General features: G+C 42.9%; 1 protein-coding gene across 3 annotated transcripts in view; it reads left to right on the forward strand.

Annotated features, from left to right (window-relative positions):
- ROR2 (receptor tyrosine kinase like orphan receptor 2) overlaps positions 1-24200 on the forward strand; it is a 224121-nt gene that overhangs the window by 180149 nt on the left and 19772 nt on the right. For all 3 annotated transcript variants that reach the window (XR_009532858.1, XM_060102451.1, XM_060102452.1), the window contains exons 3-4: positions 13716-14003; positions 14805-14835. Coding sequence is in view for 2 of the 3 variants with exons in the window: in XM_060102451.1 (XP_059958434.1) it covers positions 13716-14003; positions 14805-14835 (319 nt within the window). In the remaining variant the exon portion in view is untranslated. The remainder of the gene's footprint in view (positions 1-13715; positions 14004-14804; positions 14836-24200) is intronic.

A 24200-nucleotide genomic window follows, 5' to 3' on the forward strand; every position in this document is an offset into this window, starting at 1 on the left:
AGGCAGTAAAAAAGGATGCAGAAGACCACAGCAAGCTGGGCCCCTTTTCTGTGGTGGCAGCACCGGATAGTGAAGCATGGTGAGTGCAGCGGTCCGTGCTTGGCTTGGCCAGAAGACAGGCCTGGATTGGGTGGCGCTCCACCATCCTGTTGGGGTCTGGGCACTGCTCTCAGCCACATCTCACCCCCAGCCACTGGAGGGATGGAAGGGCTTAGTGTATAGCTCTCACCCAAAAAGCAGTGGCTGGATGCTGAGGCCATTTGTCATGATCACAGTTATGATTTTCAGTGTGTCCATCAGTTTCTAGGCAGCCCCTCAAGGACAGGAGCCTGGTGAATGGCCCCCCAGGGAGACCCAGGGGCCCCAGTTATTCCCTTGCAACCCAATTCTCTAGTCCTGTCATGCGATTTTACTTCCTTATGGGTTATGGCTCTTGCACAAATGAGGACTCAGTCCACTCTTCCTTTCTGATCCCCCGACCTCCTTCTCGCACCCTCAGTGACGGAAGGAACTGGCCTGGCAATGCCAAACTTATTATTCCACGCATTTTTTTTGTTTAAAGAGCTTCAGGGAGCGTTACTACTTGGCCACATTCGGCTTAAATCATATATAAAAAATAATAATAGCCAAATGGACTGTATGAGCTATTTCTTTAACCCAGTTACCATTTATGATGCCCATGCATCTGTAAAATTGCAGGCAGGTGGAAACGGCCAGCGGGCCAGTCTGTCACCAAGCAAAACAGGATCTGAGAATTAGTTACAAGCGTAGAAAGCATTTGAGTTCAAGTGCACTGGGCCAAGATTGAGCACTTAACATATAATTGGTGGTTGGTATTCAGAGGGAGAGAGATCCCAGAGTCTAGAAGGAAAAAAGGAATACAAAAGACACTGTGATTTACAGCTGAAACGTTTGCCTGAAATTTCTGTATTCCAAAGTACTGTCACTGTTAGGACTGAAGACTTATGACTCTGGTTATAGTGATATTTAACAGAAGTTTTATATTCTTTGCTATATTAGACACACTATTTATTATTATTATACTTACAAGAGTGTGCCTTTGGCCTAGAAACCATTTTCTCTTTTGTTCCAAGGCTGTCTTTTAAATGCATATGTAACGCATCTCCGGTTTTGTAAAATCAGTACTTTGGAATGTGTGTGGGAAGTGGATCATTTCTGAGAGCCCAGACGAGTGGTACTCATCTTGTTCATCCTGCAGCCTCCAAAAATAGACTCGCTTGCTTGTGTCTCCTGTCTTAGGAGGAGGGCTGCTCATCATCCCCACTGAAACCAGAAGGGGATTTCCTGACTCTCCCCACTGGAGGGTGTGTTGCAATCAGAGGTGATCCGAAGGGCATTCTAAATCACAGGGCCGGAGTTGATGCCTTACTCACCAGGCTGCCCACTGCTATTTGTGACACGCTGTGCTGCAGTGCTGAACTAAAATTTCCTGGGACAGAGAAAAAAAAGCCATCAACAGAGTCCACCATGTTGGCGTGAAGACGATGCCTGATGTCTGTGTACTGGGTGCCTGGTTCCCGATTCACATAGGACGCAAGGATTGATTAGCATATATGTTGGGTGCATTTCTGTTTTATTCTGGAGCTCTTGGTGTGTGTGTGAATGTGTGTGTGATTGTTTCCTGCAGTTTACTAGAGAGTGAGGGTCTCCAGGGCTGACGGGGTAAACTTGAAAACAGCACCCTGTTTGCAGACACAGTTTGTGTTAAGTCTGTGGCTGGAAACTGGGCACCTCGCCTCTGGGTGTCCCCTGGCTGGTCATGGAAACCTGGGGCTCCCCCAGACAGTGAGCGGAGGGCCTAAAATGTTGCCCCACTTCCTCTGGACAGATGTAACATGGGTTCCCAGGCTCTGATCCCTGGCCACTCTCGAGGTGAAGGCTGCTCGTTGAGCTCCCCTGATCCTCCTGTGAATTTGCAGAGCCCATTGGGCTGCCCAGGATCTGGACAAACTCAGCCGTGTTGGGAGAAAGCCTCAACCTACAGATGAGAGATTTCGAAATGTACACAGTCATGTTGTCCAGGGTGGGTTGGGTGGCACGGGAGCTCGTACACGTGCACGGGAGCCCACTCTGGGGAGGGCGGGGACGCAGCCTGCTTCCAGGAGCATGAGGCCAGTCTCTGCCTCCAAGCCTTCCTCTCTGCTTCTCCTTCTCATGTCCCCCACTCACTCTCCCAGGGTAGCTGCTGGAGACCTGCACTTCAGCTGGGATGTAGTCACGGCAGCTGGTGGCCATTGTCTGGCTGGACCATCCATTGTTGTCCCTATTGAAGGTGACAGAGAGGCAGTCATTCTTCTTCAGCCCACTGAGTTTGAGCACCAAACTGCAGGGGGCTTGTTCATGTGTGCTTGTCTAACGTCTGTCCCAGGTGTGTGCGTCTGTGTGTGTGTGTGTGTGTGTTTTTCTCTCCCTATGACCCACCCCTGAAATGCACCAACTCCTATGTACTCCCAGCCACCTGGTTTTTGTGTGTGCTTCTCTCTCTCTGAGCCTGCCCGTGCCTGCATCTGGTTTGCTGGGTCTGGGTCTGTCTTCCTATGCCCGAACCCTCCAAGTGTGTGTGTGTGCGTGTGCGTGTGAATGTATCCGTGTCCCTGTCCCTTTGAAAGGATGCGGGTGTCACCCTGTTTGTCAGATGATCCCCTTCCTTCTCCCTCTCTTCTGCTTTTCTTCCTCAATCCCTCGACCCCCCTGCAGTATTTTCCAAGGGCTGTCATAACAAAGTACCACAAACTAGGTTCCTTAAACAACAGAAATTTATTCTCACAGTTGTGAAGGCCAGAAGTCCAAAATGAAGGTGTTGGCAGGGTTAGTGCTTTCTGGAGGCTCTGAGGGAGAAACCGTCCATGTCTCTGATCAGGCTTCTGGCATTGCCAGCAGTCCGTGCAGTCCCTGGGTTTGGGGCCGCATTACTCCAATCTCTGCCTCTGTTTTCACGTGATCTTCTCTGTGTCCGTATCCAAATGTCCCTCTTTAAAGGACACCAGCCTTTGGATTAGGGCCCACCCATATGTCCTCATCTCAGTTTGGTTACATCTGCAATGACTGAATTGCCAGGTAAGGTCACATTCACAGGTTCTAGCACCTCTATCTCACTGGGGGACACAGTTCAACCCACAGCACCCGGTTCTCCGCCAAACACTGTTACTTAACTTTTCTCCATCTCTCAGGTCCTTTCATTTCATTTCCCCCGTTTTTCTCTGATTTCCATCCTTTCTAGTCTCACACCCTCCTCTGACCCTGTTGCTCCCCCTGGTAAGCTCCCCTCCTCCAACTCTTTCTGCTGCTGGTTCTGTGCAGAGCGCTAGACAGCTCAGCGGGAAGGTCTGAGCCCCTGCCACTGCCCCCGACGGATTTATTGGCCTGTAAATACTTCCTTCTGGGAAGAGCAGCTTTTTCCTCTGTGCCGGCTCTCAGGGTCCCCTCCTCACCTGCCCTTCTAGGCAGGTTGTTTTATTTCCCACCAATCAAAGCCCTGTGACCTCATGACCCTAGTACACATGGCTTTCCTTATCTCCTCCCAGGCTAGTCAGTGTGATCTGGTAAACAAGCAGATCCTCAAACACCTTAGTCATTTGACCAGGTTGGTGAATATGTGGATGGTCAGTTGGGGTAAAAAAAAGAAAAATCGTTAATCATTGACCTGACTGTGAGGTCAGGAGTGGTGTCCACTGGAAACAGGTTCTCTGTTACCACTGCCTTTAGTATGTTTTCATGCTTGGACTAAGCTCCACTGTGTAGAGTTTAGGGGCAAGCAGAGAGCTGGCCTGGGCATCAGGGAGATGGAATGCATTAGCATCAGTTGTTAAAGTGATCCTGCTGTGAGGAAGGGGAAACCCTCCTGGATAATCAAAAGGGAAAACTTCTGTTCTCCTCCTGTCTTAACGCTGTGGCGGGCTGACCGGATCCAAGGTAGTAGAATTTGCGGTCGCCCATGCCTAGCTCCTCCTGGCCTGTTCAGTTGAGTCTGGAGAGGTTTGGGGCAACTCTTAAGGAAGGCTTTGTGAGCTAGAGGAGAACTTAGCAATGTCCAGTACAAATGCCATATTTCACACGGAAAGGAAATGGAGCTGAGAGGTGAAAAACTGGCTGGTAATTAAACACCAAGGGAAAAAGCTATATTGTGCTTAGTCTTCAGAGAATTTTCTTTCTACTTTCATTTCGGCCTCCAGCGAATGAATGATGGTTGTAATGGTGGACCAAACTCACTTGGCCTCCCTCGGGTTTAAATTACATACAAGCGCTCAATAAAATATTCGTAAAAGATGTAAATGCTTAGATGAACTTGCAAGAGAGATGGAGAAATGCCCAGGAGCCAGGAATAGGAAGGAAACAGAATTGTGATAGCCCTGGACTGCCAAGGCAGGAACCACCCAGGTGGTTCCACTATGTTTACAGCCATGGAGAACGGCCCAGTTTTCCTGGGAAAAAGTTTAACTGAGACAAAGAGTTGTATTCTGCAGGTGTTGTGCAGTTATGACATGAGCTTTCCAATGGTGAGCTCTTCAGCGGTGTCACCTTGTGGCCATCGGGCAGATGTGGATGCATCCATGGGCTCCAGAGTAGAATGAGCAACAGTAAGACGAGGATACTTTGGCAAAAGATGGTGCAGGCAAAGGGTAGCTACAGACACATCAATCTTCAGTGTTTTGACGCTGGAATAGCTTACACTAGAGAGGATACCCAGAAGTAGAAAATCCTGATTTTGAGATTACATGAAATAACTAAACATGCTAAAGTTACTGATTTCACTGGAATTGGATGTATTACATTTCCTTCAATCAGGAGAAATAAGGGGTTGAGAAAAAAATCAAGTTTGGCTTTAGAAAAATGAAGGAATTTACATTTTTTATGCCTTAACATAAGGCCTATGAAATATCACCCCTGCTATAGAAACTATTCTGCTTGGCTTAGTTACATCAGAAGACTCGGGTTTCAATATCATGCCAGAAGGCAACCCATGAGGCAGAGATCAGAGATGTTGTAGATAAGGCCCTGTGGCTAAGTCCTAGGAGACCTAAGGAAACAGGGGGCAATTTTCATTCATTAGCCCAGGAGGGTGAGAAGAGGGCTTGCCTGAAGCCTGGTTCGAGGTGGGAAACACAGAAGGCTTTCCCATGAGAAATCAGACTTGGACCCACACCTCAGGAAACCAAATTTACATTACCAGAATGTTGTGGGGGAATCCTGAGCCCAAGAATCAACATGAACATTTGACACTGCCTGTTGCAGGAACCCAGTCCTAAAGGGATTCCCACAGAAAAACCAGCCCTGCAGTGAAAAATTACAAAGTACACTCAGAGAGGCCCAGGATGAGTGATGAGCTATAAACAATGAAGCCAGAAGTATTAAAGATAAAGGAAGAAAAAGCAGTGGTGGGTTTGAAAAGGAACCAAAGAGACCTTCTAGAAATGAAAAATGTAGTAGACGAAATGAGAAAACTTGATGGACAGTAGATTGTGCTTAGCTAAAGATTATAAAAGGACAGGAAATGTAAAAGTAGGTGAATAGTTTGGAGGAATCACATAAAGAAATTCAGCATATATCAAGAAGGAGATTTCAAAGGAGTCATAAAGGGGAAGGGAGAAACAATATTTCGTGAGATACTGGTAGAGAATTTTACAGAATTGATGGAAGGCATGATGTTGGAAATGAGGCGGAGGCCCTCTGAGGCTAAAATAAAACTAAATTCACAGCTCGTGATACTTCGGAATGACAAAGACAAGGGGAAATATGAAAAGTAGCCGAAGAGGGGAAAGATCAGATTACCCACAAAGGAACAGCAGAACTTGTAACAAAACCACAAAAGACAGAGGACAGTACTGTAATTGTCAGTCTAGAATTCTGTACCCAGCTAAGCTATTATTCAAGTGTGGAAGTAAGAGGTATTTTCGACCAAGAGTAGGAGTGTTTACAACCTCAGTCCTTTACCCAAAGAGCGGATGAGAATCAGGAAGAGCTCAGTTGAACCAGGAGGAAGGAGTGAGATGCAGGCAGACTTGGCAAGGAAAGAACTTGGTAACCAGGTTGGCAACTCTAAAGAAATTCTGTTAGTAAAAATCATCAGTAATAATGACCCCTGGGGATGTACAAATGGAGTATAACTAAACCCTGGGAAGCCATGACTCAAAGCTCTGGTGGCTGGGGGGTGATTGCAGCTCACAGCATTTCAAGGTGCTTGTATTTGGTTGTATTTGGGAGACTTTGTCAAATTAGGTATGCCTATAAAAAGTAGTAAAGCTAGCCACTTGAGTCCAACTTTCAAACAAGTAATGGGAGAATAAAGAAGAAAAAAATGAGTAGAAAATAGGAAGAGAGAATTAAGAAGCAAAATTAACACTTTAAAAATAAACCCATCAGGGCTTCCCTGGTGGCGCAGTGGTTGAGAGTCCACCTGCCGATGCAGGGGACACGGGTTCGTGCCCCGGTCTGGGAAGATCCCACATGCCGTGGAGTGGCTGGGCCCATGAGCCATGGCTGCTGAGCCTGCGTGTCCGGAGCCTGTGCTCCACAACGGGAGAGGCCACAACAGTGAGAGGCTCGCGTACCACACAAAAAAATAATAATAATAAAATAAATAAATAAATGAACCCATCAGTTAAGAAACTCATAGGTTAACACATACAGACTTATAAATTAACATGTTAAATTATACATTGTTTACAAGATTCATGTCTAGTATATAAACATAAAAATCATTAAAAAAATAAAAATATAGAGTAGGACTACATTAACCAAAAGTACTCTGAACTAGGTACATTACTATCAAACTAAATGGTGTTTTAGACACAGAAGCCTTACATAGTGATGTAAAGACTAGACGATATAATAAACTGGGAGTTTATTGCACCCAGCAACATAGTTTCCAATATATAAGCACAACCTCACAGAATTATTAATGGCTATTTGCCATATACAGTATCAAATTAACACATATCTCATTGAAACTAATAGATAAGAATATTAAAAAGTTGAGCAACAAATTGACAAGCTTAATCTATTGGGCATATATAAACACCTGCATTGAGCAATTAGAGAAAACACATTCTTACCAATCAAATGCGGGACATTTTAGGAATTGACTGTGCACTAGGCTGTAAAGCAAATCTCTCTCTCTTTTTTTTTTTTCATGTTTCATTTTCTGTTTATTCCTTGAAATCATGGTGTTTGTGCAAGCAAATCTCAGTGGTATCAAAGAATTATCATCACACAGACTATGTTTTGTGGCAACAGTGCAATTAAAGCACACCTTTAATAGATCAACCAAAAAATTATAAATTACAAGATAACTGGGGTCTGACCAACCACATGGAGATTAAATACAATAATTTATTTATGGCTAAATAAGAACTTGAAAAATTCATATTTGATGCATACATTAGAAGAGGAAAAAGATAGAAAATTTATTAGGAGAAGTTAGGAGTATAAAGATTTGAATAGACAGTTACAGAAGGAGAGCCTCAAGGACTGGTAAACCTTCCTAAAGACTCTTGAGCTCATGAGGAATCCTTAAGATAGACCCTAAAACAACAGCACTATTCCATGTCCAAAATATTGGCAAACATTTTAAATCCCCCAAACACCAAATGCTGGCAAAGTTGTAGGAGACATACTTTAACTCAGGCACTTTTGAGACCTAGGTCGATGAAAGATTTCAAGGCCCTATGACTTATCACTAATGCATCCAGGTGGATGCTTTCGAGGTTATTCCCGTACATGTACAAGTTGAGGTGTATAAAGATGGTCATTAAACACTGTTTGTATTAGCAAAAATGTGGAAATGATTTACTGCTCCAGAATTGGGAAATGGATAAAGAAATTGTGGTTTGTTTGTACAGTAGAATATTATACAGTAATTAAAATAAATGAACTACATCAACATAGGTAAATCCCAAGCTGACTTTGAGTGAAAAAAAGCAACTAGGAAAGATGATCTTTCAGAGAAAATTCTAAAAATATAAAATAATACAAATATGAATTGGAATAGTGTAGTTCTCTGGAGAGGAAAGGACAATTAGGGAAGGGTGTGCTTTAGTTACATTCCAGAATGTCTTATTTTTTAAGTGTTGTAAGTCAAATATGGTAAAATATTTGTATAAACTCTTGATGTTGTGTACATGGGTACTACTATGTTAATATCTGTATTTTTCTCTGCAGCATTTCAGTATTAAAAATTGTTAGCTCAGGGCTTCCCTGGTGGTGCAGTGGTTGAGAGTCCGCTTGCCGATGCAGGGGACATGGGTTTGTGCCCCGGTCTGGGAAGATCCCACATGCCACGGAGTGGCTGGGCCCGTGAGCCATGGCCGCTGAGCCTGTGCGTCCGGAGCCTGTGATCCGCAACGGGAGAGGCCACAACAGTGAGAGGCCCGCATACCGCAAAAAAAAAAAAAAAAAAGAAAGAAAGAAAAAAAATTGTTAGCTCAAAAATAATTAATATTGAAGAGGAGGCAAGAGGAGATAGGAGCAGTATGAACTTTGGAAACAAAAAGGCTATATTATTGTTATTTGAAGAAAATCTACATAGAAAATCTAAGGCAATCAACTCAGAAACTCTTATAACTAAGGTAGTTCAGTAAAGTGGCAAGATAAAAGAAAAACATACGTAAGGGACAGAAAAACGGCCTCCCAAAGGTGTCCATGTCCTAAGTCCTAGAACTCAGAACATGTCACCTTTCACAGAACAGGGACTTGGCAGATGGGACTAAGTTCAGGATTTTGAGATGGGAAATGATCCTGGATGATCCAGGTGGGCCAATGTAATTACAGAGGTCCTTATAAGAGAGAGACAGGAGGGTCAGAGTCACTCAACAGAGATGTGATGATGGAAACAGAAGTTGGAGTGATACAAGGAAGGCACCATGAGCCAGGGCATGCAGGTGGCCTACAGAAGCCAGGAAAGACTCCCCCAGAGCCTCCAGAAGGAATACAGTCCTGCTGACACATTGATTTTCGGACCTCCGACCTGCAGAGCTGTATGATAGTAAATTTGTGTTGACTCACGCTGTTTTGCTAACATGTTACAGCAACAACAGGAAATTAGTACAATACGTAGAAATATAATAGTTTTCCTGTAATAAATGCAGTTCTCTTTCCATCATCCTATCCCAGTTTTTAAATGGAACTTATCAGGATGGAAGAGAAATAGCCATGAAATTGAGAAACTTGCCCCCCCGTCAAAGTAACATTTGTTATTCTTGATGTCGAAATGTATTTCAGTCATCATAATTGAACGCATGTGACTTTGACATAGCAACAGGCCAAGATCAGTGGGGTGGGGGGCAAGGTTAGAAATGCATAGAGCCAGCTGGAACACCCTCTGTGGAGGTGACTTTCTGGCAGAGAATTGACTTATGAGAAATAGAAAAGATCAGAGGACTAGGGGTTCTTGGCTGACTGCACAATGAGGATTCAGTTGGGTGTGTTTTAGGAAGAACAAGGGACCCCCTTCCCTTCCAGTGGGGGAGAATGTGGGAAGGGAAAGAACATTCCAGAAGCCTTAATACCATGGGTATAAATTCGCTTTTCTTCATTATCTGTCTTTCTGATTTCTTCCTGAAGGCTCACTTTTACTCACGTGTCTAGGGAGGGAGTTATGAATGTATGAAGTTACCATGTTATCAACCCATAGTTTTGGTCTCTCTGAGCTTCCTGCAGAGCATGAAGGAGGCTGATTCAAGGCCTGAGTCAGGACATGGGTGACGTCTGCGGACATCCTGCCCTTTTGTCCACTCCCAGCTGGACAGGCCTCTTATATGTCAGTGCACTCAGAACCTCCCCAGGTATTCTTTCCTGTCCTCCCGTGCCCTCCAGCGATGCTTCTCAGTGTTGTTTCAGGTCTGCTCTAAGTTCATTCTTGGATGGGTTTCGTTCAGTGGAGTTGTTGCTTTTCTTTCTCCTCGGCGCTTCAGAGCAGGGACTCTTAGCTCGGGCTGCACATTTAAGAGTTTTGACAAATGGCGCAGCTGGATGTATATGATAAGCTTCCAGGTGACCCCAATGTGAAGACACTGTTGAACCCCACTGGTTTCGATGGTGTAGGATCGAGAAGAGTTGTCAAGAACTCCCCACGTGGACTAGATCACTTCACTAGATTCTCCTTCATTTTTTGTAGATTGAGGAAGGTGTGGCTTCAGGAGTGAGTGTTCATCTGGTTGAGAGTGAAGGGAATCGGGATAAATGGGGGAGGAAATCAGTGGAAGGCTTACCCCGGGGTCTGAGCAAAACTGAGGGTGGTTGCCAGCACTCTGGGAAGGATGCTTTCAAGAGAGTGGCCCCCTTCCCCTTTGCCTGACACCTCCACCTCCCCTCTACCTGCTTGTCCGTGATTTGTTCACCTGGTCTCACCTTGCCCATGCCTCCTCAGCAGGCATTTCCTGACCCCAGGACTACACTTGTAATGCTATGCAACCATCACTGCTCTCTAGTTCCAGACATTTTCATCACCCCAAAGTGAGACCCCATACCCATTAAGAGTCACTCCCTACTTTCCCTTCCCCCAGCCTCTGGCAACCACTAATCTATTTTCTGTCTCTGGATTTACCTATTCTGTACATTTCACATAAACAGAGCCAAGAGTGCTTTAAAGATTAAATCAACTGTGTAAGGTGCTTGATTCCAGCACCTGTGGCTTTCTTTAGTCCTTGTTAGCTAGTGTTGATAACGCATCGGAAAGGGAAATACCAGCACCATCTCTGAATTAAGCCTAGTAGATGGTTTCACAGCGCCCTACCCGGTGGGACAAGGTTAACATTAGGGCCCTCTGTGCCCACATGGCATGCAGACCAGGCACGAGCCCACCTGCCCTATTCTGCATTTCTCAAAAAGGAGCCTTCCTGAGGCACACGGAAAGACTAAGTCTAAACCGCTGTCAATTTGTCAGTCAGGGGTGTAGGAGAAGCTGTTGGTGGGAACAGTGAAGAAGAACTCCACATTTCCATACCCATTCGTTGTAAAAAAGATATTCTTGAAAAGAAGTAGACACTAAGGGTCTATATTTAGAGTAACTGGACAGTCCTGGACTCTCCCCAGGTTTCCTTCTAAGTTGTACAGAAGGAGCTGTCTCCTTAACTTTCTTCTGTGAATGCTTCCCTCCCTTTCTTCCCTTTCTAGACAAATGTTTTTTCCATGTTGAAGAAGATCCTTCTATATCTTTCAAGACTTTTAGCCCATCGATGGAGACGTCCCAAGTTGATGTATGCAAATGGAGGAAGGCGGTAGCAGAACTACTCTCAAGCCAGTCCCCCAAATGGATGAGATAAGAGCCAGCAGCGACCACCCTGTATTGGCCCTCAGAACCCCTGGGCCTGCTCCTTTTAGGTTTTTGCTAGTCAGCTTGGAGACACAGATCCTTACACTCTGCCTTTACACAAAGCCATTGCCTATGTCTCCCAGGAAGCCATGGTTTGTCAAAGGCCTTTGGAAAAACTGTCATCAGGGTAGAGATGAGAATTATAATTAAACTTATGCCAGGAAGAAGAGATCATGGTGATTTAATCTGTCATTTGCTATTTTAAATTATGATTTGATGACTATTTTATAGGCCCTACTGTGCATTTTAGTGTTATGAGACCTTAATGAAGCACTTGAATCTTAAGCAACTTGTAAGTGCTTGGACTCTGGCCAAAACATAGTGAAACAATGTGTTCGCTGTAATCTGGGCAGCCCGGATTATTCCAAAGTAACCACTTCAGAATGTCAAATCAGATCTCATTTTGTTTTCAAAGATGCCGGGTCTAGTGCAGGAGCGTCAGGAATGCAGGTCTCTCCAAGTTGAGCTTGTGCTGTTAATGAACAGCCCTGACATCCAAGATGTCACCCTGCTTGATTCAGCGTCTTTTCAGGGGTTTGTCATCGACATTTTAGTTACCTCCCAGCTTTGTGTCATCAGTAAGAATTCTCTTCCTCAACTTGAGTGCACTGAGAAAGGGGTTGGCTAGCAGAGAATCAAGGTAGAACCTACTGATGTTGTTAAAAATATTCATAAATAGTAATCAGTACTAGTTAGTGACACCTCTCTAGATGGATATCTATCCACTCTCCCCTGTGAAGGAAAACCGTCCCTTCATCTTGAAATTCACAACCTCCCACCTCCTCAGCTATCTCCTGTCACCCAACATCTGAGCCATCAACTCATCCTGTGAAACTCATCCCAAGCGTCCGCTAGAAATCCTATAATTTTTCATCCAATTAAATCAGTAATACAGATAGGTGCCATCTTTCAATGTTTCACTTCATTAAAAAAGAAAAAAGGAATAGGGACCAACCAAAAATCAAGCCAAAGGATTGAGAACTTGAATATGCTCTATAGGCTTTTTCGATTGCTCTGTTATCTTGGTTTGGTCTGCAGTAAGTTCATCTCCTGAGGATTGATTGTCTTGTCTGTCTAGCCTTAGTGGGTTTTTTTGGTGTTGGAATTTTAGTGTGCATGTTTATCTTGACAGAGAGTATCCCCCAGCCCCTGACCTACACCACACACCCACACACACACACACACACACACACACACCCCTCCCCCTCCCCACCGCTGTCTGCCTTACTTCCTCTTGTTCCCAGTGGCCTTTGTCACCAGCTGAGAAGCTCTTGCCTGTGGTTGAACTGGAACCCCACGTTCCTGGGCAGTGTATTTCCAGCCCCACTAGCTCTGTATTTCAGGTACTTTTAGACTCTGTTTTCCTCCCTGTGTGCGAGCCCTGGACGGCTTCTTCCTCCTCCTGCCCTGGGTGCAGTGGGCAGCAACACTCAAACTTGTTATTTTTGTTCTGTTCAGACCAATGATTAGCTTGTTTCTGAGGATATCTCTGTGTTGTCCCATGCTTTCTTTTTCTACTTCCCTTATTGCGGCTTGTGCTTGATGGTGTGGTAGAGGGAGGGTGAACTTTCTGAATATGAATTTGCATCATAAATTTAGGGAGATTAGATTTAGTGCTTTCAAAAAGAAGTAAAGCTGATTCTCATTATTTGCAGATTCCATATTTGCAAGTTTGCTTATTTCCTAAAATGTATTTTTAATCCCAAAATCAGTTCTCACAGCACTTTCATGGTCATTCATAGACATGCCCAGAGCAGTCTATTGCCCAATGCACACATGCACACATTCCCAGCTGAGCCTGAACAAAATGACACTCTGCCTAATGTCCCAACTCATACTGTAAACAAATTGTCCTTTTCGTGGTCTATTTAGTCCCATGTTTTTTGCATTTTTGTACTTTTTGTTGGTAATTTGCCATTTAGAATGCCCCCAGTAATGGTGCTGAAGTGCTCTCTGGTGTCCTAAGCACAAGATGTGCCTTATGGAGAAAGCATGTGTGTTAGATAAGCTTCCTTCAGACACAAGTTATTGGTCTGTTGGTCGTGAGATCAATGTTAATGAATCAACAATACTTATTAAATAAGGTGTCTTTAAACAGAGCACAATAAAACAAGGTTCTTTATTGATCAGTTGATTAGAATGCTGTGACCAGAGGCTCACAGGTACCTAACGCTGTGTTTCCCCAGGAGCAGTGAGTCCGTATTCTCTCATTCAGTGTTTGAGACAACATTCTAGAACAAAATTACCCCAAATAACGAGAATGGGCTATACCTATGTGAGAGAAAAATCAAAACCTTCCCCAAGCAGTTCCAAGAAGGAGCCCCAGGCAGTCCTCTCTCCCAGCCCTCACGGACGTTTGCTCCTCTCTGACTGTTCTCCTTTGCAGGGTACTTTCTGAATTTTCTGGAGCCGGTTAACAATATCACCATAGTCCAAGGCCAGACAGCAATTCTGCACTGCAAGGTGGCCGGAAACCCGCCGCCCAGCGTGCGGTGGCTGAAGAACGACGCCCCGGTCGTGCAGGAGCCCCGGCGCATCATCATCCGCAAGACGGAATACGGTTCTCGGCTGCGGATCCAGGACCTCGACACGACGGACACCGGCTACTACCAGTGCGTGGCCACCAATGGGGTGAAGACCATCACCGCCACTGGCGTCCTGTTCGTGCGGCTCGGTGAGTGGGGACAGTCCCCGGTGTGTTGCTTATCAGATAGGAAAGTCCCCAGCCACCGAGCAGCAGATTAATTTGCGGTTTGAAACTGAACACACACAAGTCAGCTGAGAGGAAATCAATAAAACCCTTCCCCGAGGTCTTTCCCATTGTGCACGAGGTCCTGGCTTAACCTGTTACCCATTTACTAGTAATAAAAGAAAACAGACGCAGATGGAGAGGTCTGTAAACCTGGAGTGCAGAACATAAACTCAGGCAGGCTATGTGTCAGGAGGTCACCCCACGGGGAGGCTGGCCACGCACGCTTCAAGCCCAGGCGATCCAGACAGGCACCCACCCACCCACAGAAACCCAGCCCAGCCCAGAGGATGGGCAGGGAGCAGAACGTGAGGACAATTTTGTACTCCTGTGCTTGTCACAGGTGGCATGAAGCAATTAAATGGCAGGCAGGAATATGTCCCTTTCATCCCAATTCTGTGGAGGTCCCTGCAATGCCCCAGCCGTTCTGTCACCAGTAAGACCGATCTTGTGAATCAAGTTTCAATGAGAAGAGAGAAAAGACAGGAAAAACTCCCAAAATATCTCCTGACATTTCTGCATCAACACAGAGCACCCCTTCCATCCTTGGTGGTTTCCCCCATCCTTGGCATATACTATTAGGCAGGGCAGAGCTGGAGGCCGAAGACAGCTCACCACAAACGAGCACCCTGGGCTGCGGTTGCCTTTACCACGGGCTGGATTGGAAAAAGAAATCTATTCCAAATCATGAAGTATTAATAACTTGCCTTTTTTCTTTTCCTTTAGGTCCAACACACAGCCCAAATCATAACTTTCAGTAAGTATTTGCTTTCCTCAAACCATGTTCTCATTCTTTGTGGGCTTCCGTTATATAAGAACCCCGGCTTTAAATCGGGCAAACACATGTTTCTGCTGAATTTGCTAGAAGTTGGCTGGACTTCACACAAGGATGGCAATGTGCTTGCTTTGGGCTGGAAAACTGTTATATTTTCCATGTTGAGTGTTAGGGAAAAAGTCATAAAAGCAGGCATAGTTCGTTGCTTTCAGAGATCGTGACCTTGCAGGGCAACTGGAGGCAGTGTAAGTGTACAGACCAGGTTGCCGGGGCTGCCAGGACCCTGGTGTCCTGGACACATTTAAAACAGGAAGGCAGTTACCCTGAAGTCCCAGCGCCACCTTAACTGCATCGCCAGCTGCCGTCTACAAAATGTATGCCCATCCAGCCTCGGGGAATCTCCACCATAGGCGGGGTCTCAGACCCACTTCAGAGATGAGGAGACTGAGGCTCAGAGCCTGGCTCAGGGGTCTTCACCCACCTGTGGGCAGGTTCTGGCTGTGAACTCAGGCCTCTTGTTTCCTGGTGTAGCATCTTTTCTCCTCCGGACCTCACACATCCATGAGAGTCACTCTTTTCAGCGCCTGTGTTCAAGGTTAGCCATGGCTGTTGGATTCCTCATTTACTATTCAGGCATGTCAGAAAGCCTTTGCTTCACGTGTGAAAGTTCTGAGCAGTGGCGCAGACGCTGTGCTGGTCAGCCAAGCAGTGTTTGCTTCTCTGCGTCCCCCTGCAGCCTCGTAAACCCTGGCCGTTGGGGTGAGGTGGGTGGGCAGGGGCCCCTCTTAGCTTACATCAGGTGCCACTTGCAGAAGGCAGATTTTTGAGAACTTTCTGTGCTGAGCCATAGTGTCCAAGCGTTTCTCCTTAATAATCATTCATGCATAGAGTGAGAAAAGAAGAAATTGCATCCAGGGCACATCTGTGAGGCTTTCGAAAAGGTAGAAGTCATTCAAAAGTTGAATTCTTATTTTCATTTATATCTATATCTTAGGTTGTCTATTTATGTATAATTTAAGTAAATATATAATATAAATATATAATATATTGCAAAATCTATAAATAACTAATTTACATATAATTATAATGTAATTTAGTAAATATATAAATATCAAATGTCCTTATATTTAATTTTATATACAATTAATTTTTTTCTATGTTTTTAAAAAATTTATTTTATCGAAGTATAATTGATTTACAATGTTGTGTTAGCTTACATTTTACTGCGCAAGCCTATCTTTCCATCCGTTTCCATTCATCAGTTGTCTTATTTCTTTTATTCATTTCACAATAATTTGCAGATATTTGTACACTTATCCTGAAATATTTTGGATATCATTATGGATTATGAAATCATTTAGAAATATTATGGAAATCATTAACAAGAGTTCAACACCTGTGTACTTAGTATGCTTGTTTCTTCTTTCTGAGTTAAAACTTACATACAATGAAATGCACAGATCTTAAGTATTCTATTAATAAGGTCCAAACAATGCAAAAACCTCTGCAATCTAAACCCTTATCCAGGCACAGAACATTCCTATCACTCTAGAAAGTTCCATCATACAACTTCCTGGTCACTTCCCCTCCTCCCCAGGCAACAACTGTTCTGATTTTTTTCTACCATGAGCTAGCTTTACGTGTTTTTAGAACTTCATAGAAATGAAATCCTACAGTAAGTACATAGCCACCTGAGCCTGGTTTCCTTCACTTGACATGATTCTCTCGAGAGTCATCTATGCTGTACATGTTTCACTAGGCTGCTGCTATTTATTGCCGAATAGTGTTCCCTTGTGTGACTATATCAGTTAGTTTATCCATTTTCCTCTTGATGGACACCTGAGCAGCTTGCATCTTTTGACACTGATGAATAAGCTGCTATGGATAGTCTCATACAAGTTTTTTGTGGATATGTATTTTCATTTCTGCTAGGTAAATACCTAGGGTCAAAGTGTTGACTTATAGGGTATGTGTGTGCTGAGTTTTGTAAGAAATACCAGACCTTTTCCTTAGGGTGATTGTACCACTCTGTACTCCCACCAGCAGGTAGGAAAGTTATGGTCACTGCATTGTTTGCCAGTGTTTGATCTGGTTGGTCTTTCTAAGTTGAGCCATTCTGATGTGTATGTAGTGGTTCAAGTGATCCATATGTCATTCTGACTTCTTAAAAAAGTAGTTTTTATTAGTCGTTTTAAATTTCCAAACAAATGTATTTAAGACAGTAAAGTTTCCTCTGAATACCATTTTGGCTACATCTTTTTCCCCTCCAGGCAACATAAGCTTTTGTTTTTTGTTATTTTCTGATTTTTGTTGTATTATTGTCAGTGAATTTGGGATGTATTTTACAGTTGGTAGTTGGTTGGGATTTTCTTTGTGGCCAATTTGATATGGTAAATTTTTGTGAATATTTCCTGTTGTTTCAAAAAATAAATGTGCTCTGATGGTAGTCAGTACACAATATTTCGATTCATATATTAAATCACATATGTTAAGTGTGTTATTAAAAGTGTCTATATTTTTTGTTCACATTGGTTACAGATATCTGAAAATACATGAAAGTTGCCTATACTCATTTTGGATTTGCGAATTTCTATCAGTTTTCTATTTTTTTTAAATTTTGAGTTTATCTTCTTAAATACCTCCAGGTTTGAGACTATATAGCTTTTGTTTTGTCTTGTTTCTAAGTCTCTTTTGAGGCTTTTTGCCTTGAATTCGATTTTGCCTAGCAATAATATTGCTCCACCTACTTTCTTTTTATTTGCATTTGCTAGAAAGCTGTTTTACTATTCCTGTCCCACTTTTCCCCTCAACCTTTTTGTGTTCTGTTTTATGTAGGTCTCTTGTAAATAGCATATAGTGCAGTTTTTTTAGGGGTGGGTGAGGAGGGGGTTTGCCAATCTGGAAGTCCAGGTTAATACATGTAGGTTAAGTTCATTTTAACAAATATACAATACTCCATTCTGTGAGTCAATCTCACTTTAATTGTCCATGTGTCTACTCAGTGAAGGTTAGTTGTTTTCGCTGATGCAGACCATCTTATGTAAACATCTTTCCATGTCTACTTGTCCCAGTGGGCGAGAGTCCTCCAGCAATAGAAGTCTGGGAGTGGAATTGCAGGTATTCACTTCCCACCTCTACCATGTATGGTCAGATTGCCTTCCAAAGTGATAAATGACTTCATAGTCCTACCAGCAAAGCATGAGTTCTTATTTCCCCGTGTTTTCCAGCACGTGGTATTATCAGAACTCAAAATTTTGCCAATATCTTGGGTGTCAATTGTAAGTTATAGTAATTTTACACTAGATTTCACCAGTAAACAGTGAAGTTGAACATGTTTGTATTGGTTTAATAACCATTGGATTGCCAGTTCAAATACAGTCCATTCTTCTTTATAGATTCAATAATTGCAAATTTTCTTACTCAGTAAAATTTCTTCATAACCCCCAAATCAATACTCAGGATGTTTCCATGGTCACTCATGGATATGCACGGAACAGTGAAAAATTTGAGTTGCCCAGTGCATGCGTTCCCAGCTGAGGTCTGCCATCTTGTTTCAGCTCTCCTGCTGTGCACGTGTCCTTTTCTGGGTCTGTTAATATTTTGTGCTTTTCGTTGGTGATTTTGCTGTTTAGAATGGCCCCAAGCACAGTGCTGAAGTGCTGTCTTATGTTCCTAAGCACCAGAAGGCTGTGATGTGCCTTGTGGAGGAAATACGTTAGATAAGCTTCATTCAAGCATGGGTTACAGTGCTGTTGGCCCCAAGCTTATTATTAATGAATCACCAACCACATTAAATAAGACATCTTTAAACAGAAACACACATAAAACAAGGTTATGTATTGATTGGTTGATGAAAATGTTATGACCACAGACTTGCAGAAAAGTATCTCTTTATTTGCCTTAGGAACAATGGCTCAGTATTTGCTAATTCAGTGTTTGTGGCAACTTTATAGAAAATGACTGTCACAGATAACCAGAGTCGACTGTATTTTGTCCATTTTTCATTAAGACGTTTGTCTTTTTCATATTGATTTGCAAGAGTTTTTTTTTTTTTTGCATGAGTTAAAAAATATATTCTAGATATAATTTTTACACAGTTTCTACTCCATCTAGAATTGATTTTTATGCTGGTATCAGCTAAGGTTCTACTGTAATATTTTCCTATCTCAATGGCCTAGTGCGTTGGCATCATCTAATGAATAGCCCCATCTGTAATCATTAAATTTAATGTCACTTCTGTCATCTGTGAAATTTCTATACATGCGGATCTGCTTCTAGGCTCTCTCTTCTGTTCTAGTAACTTTTGTGCCTGGAATAAATACCACAATATTCTAACACTATATCTTTGTAATATATCTTGCTATATGTAGAGAAATATTTTCACTTATTGCTATGGATTAAATTGTGCCCCCCACCAAATTCAGATATTGAAGCTTTAACCTCCCTTCATGGGACTGTACTGAAGATAGAGCCTTTAAGTAGGTAATTAAGGTTAAATGAGGTCTTAAGGGTGGGTCCCTGACCTGATAGGGCTGATGTCCTTATAAGAAGAGGAAGATACATCAGAGATTGCTGTCTCTCCTTTCTGCCATGTGGGGACACAGCGAGAAGGTGGCCGTCTGAAAGCATGGGAACTAAATAGCGTTGCACTTTGATATTGAACTTAACCTTCAGAACTGTGAGAAGTCAATGTCTGTTGTTTAAGCCCCCCAGTCTGTGGTATTTGTTATGGCAGCCTGAGGTGGCTAATACAGCTACCTTATTACTGTACCATTTTTCTAAATTATCTTGACTGTTATCTTTTATTCTTCCATATGAATTTTATCAGTTTGTATTTTTATTGGAATTGCATAGAAGTTTGATTTTTACAGTTACTTTTTTAGATACAAAGGTGGTTGTGTAGTTTTTCTCCTTTCAATGTATTAATATTACGGTATGTAATAGAGTTCCTATTACTGGGTAGCTTCACAGTTCTAGACTGAAATCCACTTGGTCAGGGTGAGATATTCTTTTAATATTATGCTGAATTGATCTGCTAACTTCGTGTTGGCAGATGACCCACTTTGTTCAGATACTTCGTAGCCTAAGGCACCAGCCCATTGACGGTTGTCTTTTTTGTGACCATGATTTTTTTCTCCCCATTGAATGTAATTATGTTTCGGCAGACTCACCTTCACCTCCTTTATGATAGCTATGAGTTGACCCGAACAAAGACAAAAAGAAGGAACATCAGTGGGTTTAAAACAGAATTACCCACAAGTTCTCCGTTTTTGTCTCTGGAATATCACTAGCTTATCCAATACTGTGACTCTCCTCTTGGGCCATTTCCTGAGAAAATGCACAGCAGTTAAAGCTCTTTCATTGCTGGTCTGGTGGTATATCCTGTACCTGCAAATGGAGAGTTGAAACAGTGAATAATCATACAGGCCTGGTTGATCCCTGTGTACAGCATGTCAGCATGGGGACACGCCGAGGTTGGTTCTGAACCGTGAACAGGGATGGTTGTGATGACTCATCCCCTCCAGCCTCTTTGCTCTCTTTCTCTGGCTGCTGCCCTCACACATCCACACACGGGGTCACCAGCAGTGTTGGTGGATATCAGTTTGTGTGTATTGAAGGAGGTGGGGGGTAGGGTGGAAATCCTCAGAGGTTAAGGGATTTATTACCATTAAAACATTGTTTTTCCTTCCATCCATTTGAAGGCGGGGTGAGGAGGGTGTGTGTGTATGGAGAACAAAAGCTTCAAGGACAGGCTGTCTCCACAGACGTAGGTTCAGAGACAGGGTGATTATAGCTTACTCAGGTAACAGTTTTGGTAATGCGAGGGGATTAATGTGAGGCTGTGTGTCTCACATTTCATGTATGGGTATCATTTCTAGCTACTCTTTAAAAAAGTGGTTTATTTTCACGATGATAGACACATACGTACACTGGTGGGGTAGCCTGGTGGTACCAGAGTTGGGTGAAGGCGTTGGGGTACTCCCTGAAGCGTGAGAGTCAGGGCTTCCATGTTTCCTGTGTTGGTTGTCCTAGGCTATCCTGATGGCTCACAAGTAAATGCACGCATAATGTGCTTCAACGAATGAACGTCTGCTTAAAGGAAAATGTGTTGTTTTTTGGGCAGTTAAAAGTTACGTTAATTATTGGCCGCTGGGAAATCACTTTCCTTGAGGCCATGTCTGAGCCCTTCTTGCTTCACGACTTGCCGGTAATTCCAAGGTTTCAGCCCTTCTGCACCCATAAGCTCATGGCCCTGACATCTCCACTTCCAAGTCTGACTTATCTCCCCATCTCCAGGCCCCCCAGTTCAGCCCCATGGTGGGCATCTCCAGGCGGATGACTCACAGGCACCTCACAATTTGCATGTCTAAATAGAACTCAGCCATCTTCTACCTCAAACTCCTTCCATTGCTCTTTGGGAAATTGTCATAAGCCTAGTTCAAACTTTATCCTAATTATAGGAAAATAGCACTATTAAAAAAAAAACCCTGAAACTGCCAACTGACTAGCCAGTAATTAAAAGTGACTTCAGGAGAAACCAAGCTGCCTTACTGACAAGTTGGTAAAAGTAAATTAACTCAGACAAAAGGCTAACATTTAGCATTTGATGTTAAATTCATTAAACCACCAACCTAATGAAATTGAGTTGGAAGGGGGAGAGAAGCCAACCTAATTTTTTCTCCATGACTTCTTGTTGTGATAGGTTCTTTTTTCTGGAAAAGTAACTCCCCTTAAATCCCATAGTGCAGAACTTGAATAAAAGATAGAAACTTAATTCATTTTAAGATTATATGATACAGGCGATAAGTGGCTAAACACAGTCATAGTTAAAGTAATTAGAGACCACACACACATTCTTTTTAATTCAGATCATATAGTGACACAAATGAAAATGTTTGTGCTTTAGCAGTAATGATGATACTAGCACTTGATGGTAGCAGCACATTTAATGCTCCCACTAAGTCTTTTTGTTTTCAGTTGAACTCATGTATCAGCTATGATGCCCTATTATACATGAATGAGAGCTTTTTACACACCAACCTCCAAATTCACCTAAAGTCACCAATCTTCCAAGGTTGATGTGAGAGGAACCAGCCCCCTGAACATGACAGAAGAGAAAAACGTTTACTTGCCAATGAACTGTTAGTGTTGGAGACACTGTTTCTCTGCCTCTGGCCGTCTCATGTGATCCTAGCCTTTGAGATGGCCGTTGCAAAAGCCAGTGTTTCTAAAAGGTTTTGCTGACTTGGGTTTTTATGACATGAATGTTAGTGTTGGCTTTATGAATGAATTTGCTCCGTTCACATTTTTGCCACATCAAATATGACATCAGTATAATTGCATGCAGGAGGATTTCATCTCAAAAGTAGAGAGGAATAAAGTATGATGTCTGATTTTCAAGGAAATCATTCATTCATTTATTCATTTATTTAACAAATTTATATTGAGGGCCAGCTATGTGCCAGGCCCTGTTCAAGTTATCGGGGGTCCAACAATGAATGAAACAGACAAAAACTAAAAACTCCTGCCTTGTGCCGCTTACATTTTCCTGGGAGACTCTTATGTCTGGCTTCTTCTACAAAATATAATATCCGAAAAATACTTTCTGTGGTTCATTCCTTTTTATTGATGACAATTATTCTGTTGTATGAAGATACTACAGTGTATTATCTGTTGATGGACATTTGGGCTTCCAATTTGGAGCAACTATAAATAGACTGCTATGAATATTTAATTTGGGGGGACATGTTTTCATTTTTCTAGAATAAATCCTAGGTGTAAGATTGCTCAGTCAGATGGTATGTGTATATATAAACTGTAAAAGAAATTGCCAAATTCTTCCCCAAAGTGATCTTTCCATTTTATACTGCCACCAGCAACGTATGAGAGTTCCAGTTGCTCCACATCCACACCAACATTTGATATTGTCAGTCATTTAATTGTAGCCATTCTAGTGTCTTGCATCGTGATGATTTATGGTGTTTTAATTACATTTCTTTTTTTTTTTTTTTTTTTTTCTTTTTTGCGGTATGCGGGCCTCTCACTGTTGTGGCCTCTCCCGTTGCGGAGCACAGGCTCCGGACGCGCAGGCCCAGCGGCCATGGCTCACGGGCCCAGCCGCTCCGCGGCATATGGGATCCTCCCAGACCGGGGCACGAACCCGTATCCCCTGCATCGGCAGGCGGACTCTTAACCACTGCGCCACCAGGGAGGCCCAATTACATTTCTTCAGTCACTAAAAATGGGGCCATCTTCTAAGGACACACTTTTGTGAAGTATCTGTTAGGCCTTTTGTCCAATTTTTACTGTGTTGTTTGTCTTCCTGTTGAGTTATGGGAGTTCTTTATATTTTCTGTATACAATTTCTTTGTCAGATATTATAAGGTATTTTCTGCCAGCTTGTGGTTTGCCTTTTTAATTTTCTTAATGCTGTCTTTTGATGATCAGGACATTTTAATTTTGGTAAATCTAATTTATCGTTTTTTCTTTTATGCATCATGTCTAAGAAATCTTTGCTTTCGCCTACCTCAGTACTATAAAGTTATTCTCCTGTGATTCCGTCTATAAGCATTTTAATTTTAGCTTTTATGTTTAGGTCTGTGATCCATCTTCAAAACAATTTTTGTGTATGGTGTGAGTTAATGCGTTTAAGTTCATTTTTTTCCATACAAATATCCAGTTATTCCAGCATCATTTTTGAAAAGACTGTCCTGTCTCCCTTGAATGCGTTAGTGCCTTTATTGAAAATCACTTGACTACATGTGAAGATATGTTTTGGAATTCTGTTATGTTCTATTGATCTATCCTTATACTCCAATACCACATTGTTTTAATAACTGCAATATTACAGTAAGTCTTAAAATCAAGGGGTGGGGCTACCCTGGTGGCGCAGTGGTTGAGAGTCCGCCTGCCGATGCAGGGGATGCGGGTTCGTGCCCCGGTCTGGGAGGATCCCACATGCCGCAGAGCGGCTGGGCCCGTGAGCCATGGCCGCTGAGCCTGTACGTCCGGAGCCTGTGCTCCGCAACGGGAGAGGCCACAACAGTGAGAGGCCCGAGTACCGGAAAAAAAAAAAAAAATCAAGGGGTGTAAACCTTCCATCATTCTTCTTCTCTTTCATGATTGTTTTGGCTATTCTAGTCCCTTTGCATTTCCATTTAATTTCTAGATTGTTTGTCAGTTTCTACCACAGTGCCTACTGGGATGTTTTTACCTTTTGATTTTGAAATAACTTCAGACTTATAAAAAAGTCACAGGACTAGTAATAAGTAATCCCATATGTCTTTACCCAGGTTTACCAATTTTTTGCTATTCTGCCATATTTGACTTATCATTCCCTCTATGCC

Source organism: Mesoplodon densirostris, chromosome 6, assembly GCF_025265405.1.
Source record: "Mesoplodon densirostris isolate mMesDen1 chromosome 6, mMesDen1 primary haplotype, whole genome shotgun sequence".
In the NCBI taxonomy this organism is placed as follows: Eukaryota; Metazoa; Chordata; class Mammalia; order Artiodactyla; family Ziphiidae; genus Mesoplodon; species Mesoplodon densirostris.